The sequence below is a fragment of the Colletotrichum graminicola genome, assembly GCF_000149035.1.
Source record: "Colletotrichum graminicola M1.001 genomic scaffold supercont1.2, whole genome shotgun sequence".
NCBI classification, from domain to species: domain Eukaryota; kingdom Fungi; phylum Ascomycota; class Sordariomycetes; order Glomerellales; family Glomerellaceae; genus Colletotrichum; species Colletotrichum graminicola.
This window is the reverse complement of record NW_007361006.1, coordinates 507,529-517,176: the sequence shown is the minus strand read 5'-3', so window position 1 is coordinate 517,176 and position 9,648 is coordinate 507,529. Positions and strand designations below refer to the sequence as shown.

The 9,648-nt window shown below is 56.3% G+C and overlaps 3 protein-coding genes across 3 annotated transcripts; 1 reads left to right on the top strand and 2 right to left on the bottom strand.

The window, feature by feature from the left end:
* GLRG_00617 (histidinol dehydrogenase) lies at positions 1-2,679 on the bottom strand (the record flags this gene model as incomplete). Its single annotated transcript, XM_008091302.1, has 2 exons — positions 1-194; positions 273-2,679. 2 exons carry the CDS (start codon positions 2,677-2,679, stop codon positions 1-3), a joined length of 2,601 nt encoding a protein of 866 aa, XP_008089493.1.
* Positions 2,680-3,525: 846 nt separating this feature from the next.
* Positions 3,526-4,425, top strand: GLRG_00616 (transcription initiation factor IID; the record flags this gene model as incomplete). Its single annotated transcript, XM_008091301.1, has 1 exon — positions 3,526-4,425. The coding sequence occupies one exon, from the start codon at positions 3,526-3,528 to the stop codon at positions 4,423-4,425; it is 900 nt and encodes a 299-aa protein (XP_008089492.1).
* A 611-nt stretch (positions 4,426-5,036) lies between these two features.
* On the bottom strand, positions 5,037-7,409 carry GLRG_00615 (uncharacterized protein; the record flags this gene model as incomplete). The annotated part of the gene is made up of 2 exons (XM_008091300.1): positions 5,037-6,895; positions 6,956-7,409. 2 exons carry the CDS (start codon positions 7,407-7,409, stop codon positions 5,037-5,039), a joined length of 2,313 nt encoding a protein of 770 aa, XP_008089491.1.
* Between the last annotated feature and the right edge of the window lie 2,239 nt (positions 7,410-9,648).

The window sequence follows — 9,648 nt, the reverse complement described above, 5'->3', positions numbered from 1 at the left end:
TTACCTGCGGTTCATATGGTCGATGCGGATCTCCACGGCTCTGCGGTGGGCCTCGAGTTGCTCCGTCTTGGCGAGCTGCATGACGGCTTCGCCGACGTTGCGCAGGCCCTCGGCCGTCAGGTTGGAGCTGGTGATGTGCTTGACGAAGGATGCGAGGTTGACTCCCGAATACTGCTTGGCGTATCCGTACGTAGCTGTGGTGTCGGTCAGAATTTATTCAACTATGTGGGAGGAGGGTGGGGGGCTGGGCAAGTTCAATTTTGTGAACGTACGCAAAGAGTGATTGACACCGGCAGAGTAGTCACCGACACTTTCGGGCGTCCACTCGCCGATGAAGACAGACCCGGCGTTCATGACCTTCTCCGTCACCTTTTCGGCGTCCTTGACCTGCAGTATCAAGTGTTCAGGAGCATAATCGTTGCTGATGCGCATGGCCTCGTCAACGGTCTTGACCTGGATGGTGACGGAGTGGGCGATGGCGCCGCGGACAATGTCAACACGGGGCAGAGCCATAGCCTGGCTGTGTAGCTCGTCCTCGATGGCCTGCAGCTGCTGCTCGGTGAGGTCAATGGCGATAAGCACGACCTGGCTGTCGACACCGTGCTCCGCTTGGGACAACAGGTCCGAGGCGACGAAAGCTGGGTTGGCGTCCTTGTCAGCGATGACGAGGACCTCGGAAGGGCCCGCAGGCATATCAATGCTGACGCCGGCGTTGGTGTCGTTGCTGACGAACATCTTGGCCGCCGTGACGAACTGGTTACCAGGCCCGAGGATCTTGTCGACCTTTGTCACGCTCTCCGTGCCGTAGGCCATGGCGGCGACAGCCTGGGCGCCGCCGGCAAGGACAATGCTCTCAGCGCCGACCTTGTGAGCGACGTAGACGATCTCCGGGGTGAGGCTGCCGTCCGCACGGGGCGGCGAGGCGATGACAATCTTCTGACAACCAGCAACCATGGCGGGAACACCGAGCATGAGGGCCGTGGAGGGGAGGACGGCGGTGCCACCGGGCACGTAGAGGCCTACGCGCTCAATGGGGCGGGAGAAACGGCTGCAGACGACACCGGGCATGGTTTCGACCTGCAAAGGCTTGTCCTCCTTCTGGGCGGCGTGAAACTTGCGGATGTTCTCGAAGGAGATGTCAATGGCCTTGATCGACTCAGGGGACAGCTGCATGGCCTCCTTGGGGAAGGGGGCCTTGAGGACAGGGGAAGTCAGAGACGTGGCCTTCTCGAACTTGTGGGTGTAGGACAGGACGGCCTTATCGCCTCCGTCCCGAACCTCGTCAATGATGGGCTTGACGATGTTTAGGATAGCATCGGGTGATTTTTGTGATGGACGCTTCAGCACCTCGCCGATCTCGGCAGCGGACGACTTGGTCAAGTCGTAGCGGCGCATCGTGATCCTGTCAGACTCATCGTCCTTTGGTGCGGGCGCCGGTGCCGCTGCCGCTGCAGGGGAAGTTGCTGAAGAAGGCTTGATACCCTCCTTCTCAGCCCACTTGCCTTTAGCATCTCCCGTTCTCCTCTTCACCTTAAACGACTTGGCATCCAAATTCCTCTCAATATCAGCAAGGCTGACGCCCGCGCTAACAGCCTTGGTAAGCGCAAAGTAAATCAGGTCGGCCGCCTCAAAGGCAACCTCTTGAGGGGTCTTGGCATCGCAAAGCTCTTCCGCCTCCTCCATGATCTTCGCCCGCAGGAGCTTCTCATCGGAAAAGAGACGAGCGGTGTAGGATCCTGCGGGCGCGGACTTCTTGCGTGACTGGAGCGTCTGCTCAAGTCTAGGGATGCCGCTGAGGTCACCGAAGCAGCCGTGCTGGTCCAGGTGGCAGAAGCCACCCTTCTGCCTGACGACAAATTTGAGCGTGTCATTATCGCAGTCCAGCGCGATACGGACGAGTTCTTGAGTATCTCCGGACGTGGCACCCTTGACCCAGAGGCCGCGCTTGCGGCTCTGGTAGACCCCAGTGCGGGTCCTCAGAGCCTCGCCAACGCTCTCGGCGCTGCTGTAGGCAAGGCCCAGCGCGGTGCCGGACTCGTCGCAGACGACAGTGGGAATGAGGCCGTCCGGCCTGTCCGATTTCCAAAATGATGAAATGAGCTTGGACAGTGACAGCTTCTTGGGCTCCTCTTTACTGGCCGTCAAGCCATCAGACGGCAGTACGGGGATGGCACAGCACTGCTTGGCAATGTCGACAAAGTGGTCGAGATTGCTCTCGGGCACGGGCTTGATGAACAAGTTGGGCAGCTTCTCGACCTTACAGCGCTCAATGAAGGAGCCCAGGTCGCATGTGGCCGAGTCAAAGTCCTTGACGAGGACGGCGTGCTTGGAGGCAGGCTTAGTTGTGACGTCGGCCGTGGAGAGGACGGAGCCCACACGGGAGCCGAACTCTTCGTACTGGGCAAGGTTCTCTGGGGAGACGAAGACCATACGGGCACCTGCGTCGAGCAGAGAGACAACATCGTCGCGCGACGAGATGCGGGTGACGTCGAAGTATCCGCGGAACTCTGCGTTGTGCTGCTTCAGGAAGTTGTGGAACTTTTCCAGGGTCTGGTCGTTGGCCTCAAAGAAGGGGGCCCCGAGGATCGAGACCTGCTCCCGGTCAAGGCCGTCCAGCTTGGACAAGCCGGGCGGAACAGCCACGCTGATGAGAAAGGGGAAAGGTAGTGTCGTTTCCATGGCCGCTTGTGTTGTGAACTGGTCTGTATGAGTGTATGAGTGAATGAGTGAGTTGAGGGATATCTTCTCCTTTCTTCCCTTGTTCTCTCTCACATACACGATAAATAGAATGTGCTAATTGGTATATATGGGAGAAGATACGAGACAATCCTATGAGGGAAGCAGGCTGTCTTAGGAGCCAATTGAAGAAAGTAGAATGTCACTTCTTTATCGAGATAAACAGCCCCTTGTGAGTCAAGTGTCAGGGAAGGAGAGCACCGCCACTCAAAAGTATGAAAAAAATCTACATAGTGTGACACCACCACTTTACCATGTCCTGCATCGGCGGGTGGTGAGGTGGGGCAAAGCAAACGTTGCCCCTCCATGCAGGTTTTGGAGGGCATCCAATCCACGCCTTGCCTATTTGCCCGCCCGAGACCCTTGTTCCATATGTAATTAAGCTGTGGTCCAAGCGTCGATAGAGCCCCGGACCGGATCAATACGACTGCCGTACAGAATCGCGAGACTTGAAGGAGGAAATGGCTAACGCGCCTCGTGGGTTGGTAGCTCTTTCCGCGACCCGATCACGAATACTCAGATACCCACTGCGACAAAAGGTGCTGCTTTCCGCCTTTCTCACGAACTACCTTTGCTACTAGGCTGGGTAATCTCCATTAGCGCCAATTCTCGGTTCCTTGCACCTGGCCTAGCTGGCACTTGTCGCATCGGCCATCGTCCTTCGACCATCGTGCTTCAACCATCTCCAAACCAGTCGCAACGAGGAGATGCTATCCACCCACCAAATTGATACACGATAATTCCTCTACTGCACTGAGTGCTGTCGAAGCAGCCTAGCCTACCGCTACGATGGCTTCGCAGACCTCGGATCCGCAAATAAACGGCGTGCCTTCCTCCTCGGCCGGCGCCTCTACCTCCCAGGCAGTCCCCAACACCCAAGTGACCGCCGCGGCGTCGGTAATAGGCTCGCAACCCCCGTCCCAGTCACAGCCGACCCAATCCTCATCTACCCAACAAGCATCACAACAAGCACAGCAAAACAGCTCACAGCAGCAGTCAACACCCCTCAACCCCAACGCCTCGGCCCCGCGGCCACGCGATGCCCGCATGATCGAACTTCTCCTCACTTCCCAGGGCGTCACATCCTACGAGTCGCGCGTACCCCTGCTCCTCCTCGACTTCGCCTACCGCCACACCTCGAGCATCCTCTCCGATGCCATATACCTGTCGGCGGACCCCTACACCTCGCAGGCCGGCTCCAAGGCGTCCGCCTCGGGCTCGGGCGCTGGCGCGATCCCTGGCGCCGGGGGCGATGCGGCCGTCAGCGCAAACGCCGTGAAGCTCGCCATCGCCGCGCGGTTAGGCTACCAGTTCCGCGGGGGCGGTGGCGCGGGCGGCGTGTCCAAGGACTGGCTGCAAGAGCTCGCGCGCGAGCGCAACAAGACGGCGCTGCCCAAGGTCGCCCAGAATGAGTGGGGTCTCCGGCTGCCCAGCGAGCGCTTCGTGCTGAGCGGTGTTAGCTGGGGGCTTAAGGATGTGTGGGAGGAGGCGGGCATTGATGAGGACGAGAACGAGGACAGCGAGGACGGCGCCGGCGCGGCTGGTGGCGACAGTGCCATGGAGGGCGTGGAGGCGACGAACGCGACGGCCGATGAGGACATTGGCGGCGACGGCGTTGAAGGCGGCACGATGGAGGACGTGTTCGGCAAGGACGTTGACGAGGACGCAGAGATGGAGGGCACGTCTTAGAAGGGCGGTGCTACGTCCATGTACCGTTCGGGGCCCATGGTCCAGCAAAAGTGGTGGTAGTAAGGTGGGTAGAGGCCTTCTAGCTGTGCTTGAGCTGGACAATGTATCATCTGCGGCCATCCAAGAACAAGTGGGGAAAGGGAAAGGGAAAGGAAGGCCGTTCCGGAGTTTTTTATTCAGGGAGGTTCACGGGAACGAACGCTTTGGTCTTCTCTAGTTTAGCTGATGAGCCGTAAGACCTACAGAGCCATCGATTCAGCCACACCTCTACAAACTTCGCAATGAAGTACAATCGGAAATACCATTGGGATGTTTCGGAAGTACAGGAGCCTAACAAGATTGACAGTTGAGTCATGTAGTATCTCTATTACAAGGCCACTACAATATGAAGCACCAATTCCAAACGCCTGTCGCTATGTAACGTAACATTTCTTGTTGGCCACCCCCCCCCCCCTCTTTGAAATAAAAGCAGCCGCCATTGATGCTCGTATGCCATCAACCACCTCTATAGCCCCCGGTACAACAAGAGAAGCGCACGGACACGGAATATTAGTTCGAACCTGCTTGAGCATTAGGATTGTAAACCGCAGCCTGTCCCTCCTTTTAGCACACTACTTCTGCACACCTTTTGCAAGGGTGAGATGATTTACCCCAGTGATGAGTTCAGCCCCGACGTCTTCTACGAGCACACTCTGCGCAGGTGCGGAAGACTGGATTTCCTTGCCGCTGGGCTGAGGAGTCCGCTCGCGTTGGGTTCGCACGTCGAGGTCGGCACCGTTGTACTCGTCGTCTTCGTCGTCTTCCTCTTCGGCGTCCTCGTCGTCGGCGTCATCATCCTCCACGATGGAGGCTGCAAGTGGATCCTCGCCATCGATGCTGCCACTGAGAATGCTTTCACGTTCGTCACCGTAGCCATCAACCGAGTCTCGCGAAATATAGCTCTGGCCCATCTCGTCTCCGATCTCTTCATCGTCGTCCATGTCTTCCTCAAGGTCGGCCTGTTCACCATCGTCATCTGTGTCGCTGGCAGAAAATTCGTCCAAATCCAACGGAGTGTCTCTCCAGTACGTGAAGTCTGTATACTCCTCTCCGCCACCCTTGACCAAAGTGCTCACGGGCGGGAAGAAGTGGTCGACAACCTCGTTGATGTTGATGTAACTCAACTTGAGCTTATTTAAGCTGAGCAGGTCAAGAGAGACCTCTGCGTTGGAGTTGATGGTAAAGATGCGGTTCCTTGGAACATCTACCGTCCTGTACGAAATCTGGTCCGTCAGGCGGTTCCCAAATCCGGCATAGAACGGTGTCCGATCCGGCCCGTACAAATGCCGGATGTCGCGGAGGGTGGCCATCTTGAATACGTGAGGTTTCCTGAGGTAAACCTCGCGACGAAGGGCAGCCATGGTTCTGTCTGGGGACAAAATTGTAGGTCCTCGCGGCAGCCGATACTGCCCTTGCTGAATGCCAGCCAAGTATGCCCGTGTGGTGTCGGACTGCCCCACTGATCGACTGGTCAGGTACATGATGTTGTACCCGTTTGCGACGATGTCGCTGTAAAGTTTGGCTACACCTGCGTGCGTCCAATCACGGCCAATCATGTTCAGAACGTGGCCCAGGGCATCCGACTTGGTGATGGTGCCGTCAATGTCAGAAATAACCACGGGGGTCTCGTGTTTCCACAAGTACATGTTGGCCTGGCACGTCGCCCTGTTTACGGTGAAACTCATGGTGTTTTCTCCAGGCTTGAGGCACAATGCTTTCAGCTGATCACTAGTGAGCCGCAGCGTCTTGGCGTAGTTCAGGTTCGGGTCTCCGGCCGTCGACTGGGGAGGGGTTCTGGGAGGAGTCTGCAGGCCAGAAGCTCCAGCATCCGACTCGGTCCGCCTGTGAATCGGCGAGGGCGCAGTGGTCGTAATATCACTGCCGTCGCTCTGGTACCCAGGATCCGATGCAGCATCCGCCGCGATGATAGTATTGGGGCGGTAGCCCGCCTCCATCGTCTTCTTCTTGGCCGCCTCCTTGGCTTCTTCACTGCTGTAAATCCAGATGTTTCCATGCTCATCCATACCAAAAAGCGAGCCGATGTCGTAAGGACCCTCGAGCTCCTCGGACAGGATCTTTCGGGCGAGGATCTCGGCGCGGAACACATCCTCCTCGTTGCTTTTGAATCCAGTCATGTCCAACATCAAGTCGCCGCTTTCTGTGACATGGCTAGGAATGTTGTTGGCCGAGAGCTCCTTGGAAAGCATGAGCGCCCGTTCAAGCGCTTCCTTTGGCGCAAGGGGAGGTGGACTCTGAGATCTCTCGGACGTGGCAAAATCAACCATGTCTTCACCGTAAGCACGCTCGCTTGCGCGGGCCGACTTACGAATCACATCGTCACTGTAAGGGCGCTGGGTAGCCACTCCCCAGTCTTCTGATCTCATTCGTGAGTGGGAGATGTCCGGCGAAGTTGAAAGAGGAGTGTTGAATCCTGCGATGGTTAGCGCCGTCGATCCAGACAGAGCATCCAAAGGGTGTGTTAGGAACATACCATGGGTTCCAAAAGTTGCGCTGTGGATGACTGAGGGAGGCGGACGACGGGGTTTCGCGGACTCGGAGTCCAGGTCAAGCAATTCTGGTTCACCGAGACTGGGCGAAGAAGGATTCTCCGGGTTTAAAGGAGGGCTGGATGCCGGAGAGACCAGCGGAGAGGTTTGCAGGTCTCTCGGAATGGTATCACTGGTCTCGAAAACGAAAAAGGCCTCGCCCTCCTCGCCAAGCTTCATGGAGTAGTCCTGCTTGACACCATTGACCTTGAACTCGACCTTCTTCTCGTATGGCCGAAGGAGTGAGAACTTGCCAAAGCGTACGTGGAAGGGCGAGCATGCGAGGGTTCCGTCCTCTTGTTCGACGACGATGACATCGATGGCGCCACTAAGGGTTGCCGGGTTGATCGAGTTCCATGTCGAGGAGACGGATGCGCTGAGGTTTCGAACGTATTGCATGGTGCGCGAGGGTCTCAGTCGTTTGCGACGGGCTGGAGCGCGAGAGTCTTCCGAGGGGATAGTCTGGAGTTGGGGAGAGAAACGACAGCAAAGGGCTTCCCGGGCGAGATGATGCTGCGACTTCTCGAACCCGAGGAAGGCCGGCAGTCGGGAGCTTAAGTTAAGCTGTGCGGCGACGACAAGTGCGGAGCGGAGTGTAAACTAATTGTTGGGGAGGGTCGTGTGGAATTATTATTGGGATGCAGGGTACGAGGGTGGGAGGGAGGGGTGGTGGGAATTTGCGAGGGTGAATGAGTCGAGAGAAGCCGACTGGTGAGTTCGAGAGGCGCGCGCGCAGAGCAAGGGAGCGGGACAATCAGCGCAGCAACGCATATACTTGGTGGGATTTGCTCTGAGAAAGAGAGAGAGAGAGAGAGAGAGAGAGAGAGAGAGAGAGAGAGAGAGAGAATCACGGACGGAAAGGATGGTGTAAAGGGTGTGAAGTCGGGAAGAATAGATACACTAAATCACGATCAAAATTTGGGTATCGCGGGGTCGGGGGTTCGGGGGTCCGTAGCTGGAGAGGTGGAAAAAAGAACAGCCATCAGGTTCGTTCGAGCAACCTTTTCCTCAGTAGATATGTGTGCGACGGTGGAAGGTGGATGGTACAAACATGACGAAGCTGAATACTTTTGGGGGGAAGACAAACAGCTGAGAGGAACCGCGGCGGCGGCGGCGATGAGGCATGATGGGAGCGAGGTACGTACGGGAGGGAAGTAGCACGCCTGGAGGGCCTAGCGCATATGTACAGGACAGGGGGTCAAGCATAGGTAAGTACCTACCCTTGCTTGTTGGTCGACAGCCAGCCCAACAAGCTAGCTAGGTACTTACGGCAAGCCAAGGTTGTCCATGACCCGGTACCTACTACAACGTAAACGCTGTACGGGATCATGTGAAGGTGGACATCCGTTTCGGCCCCAGCAAAAACTAGCCCGCCCAAGAGGACAAGAGCCGCCCAAGAGAAAAAAAAAGAGCAGCCCCAGGTCCCCCAATGGAAATAAAAAAGAAGGGGGGGAAAGCCCCCCTGGGCCGCATCAGAGACGCCCTGCCCGCATCTACCATACTTGTCCGGCCCATAGCCGTAAGAAGAGAAAAACACGCTAGAAGGGCCAATGCCGACATTAGGGGGCCACGGCCCAAAGGTTCTGAGCTGGCCTGGCATCTGTGGCAAGAGAAAAGGCTCCCTAGCGGGCTTTACATGCGTTAGACGCTTTTTTGGAATGCAGAAGAAATGGGAAAGTTTCACAGACACTTTTCCCCCCTAATTTAACATTTTGTCTTATTCTGTGCCTTAAGCCGCTGTCCGTGCCTTTTGATTCCTCCGATGGAATTTCAATCCATCAATTGGGTTCAGCCTTGGGAGCCCAGAGGAACCTCAATCATAGCCAAGTACCTAGTCTGTTGTCATATTGTCGTATTTCGTCCCATTTATAGAACCCCCACCTATCGGCTTTCACGCAACTCAACCGAACTCGGTCTCCCCAGCCTCTTTTGTTGCGCTGCTGCCTGTCATTGTTACGACCTCTGTAGTGACTGATACATGATACGCATTGAGAAAGGGGTGTATTCTGCACATGGTAAATACGATACCCCACAGCTCAATACCCTCCTAAAGTGTCCAGTCGGCTGACTCGTTTTGTGTCATTGAAGGTACTCGTGACACCGCATGACTCCTGGTGCAGCGCGGACCTGCTGCCGTTTGTCGTCACTGCTGCTTCCCCTCCCCTAGAAAAAACAAAAACAAAGCACTTATCTGTACTCCGTATAGTCGATCGCCTTCTGAGTGCTGATGTCATTGCCAAACCTTACCCCTCCGTCTCTTGTAGCCAACTGAATATCAGGCCCTTTACATCAGATCTCGCAACAGCCTGTACACTGTCCCCACCCATGCTTTCTATTATGAAATCTCGATCTGCTAGGCGCCAGCTCTGGAATCCATCTCCGTGCCGAGGCGTTTGTTCCAGTTCTTCACCGATGAAGACTGTACTACGCTACCTGCCTGCAACTGCCGAGGGGCCGAGGTCGTCAGTGCAAACAAATAGGAGCACGAATCACAAACCATGCTGAAGAACGGGCCCAACGCTTTTTTCTTCGGCCGTACGGAGTACTGCGTATGCTTCTGTTCTGCACATCCTATCCTTGTGGAGGCCCCATATAAACCAGGAGTGGACTGAGAGGAAATAAAGAACTATTGGAATCG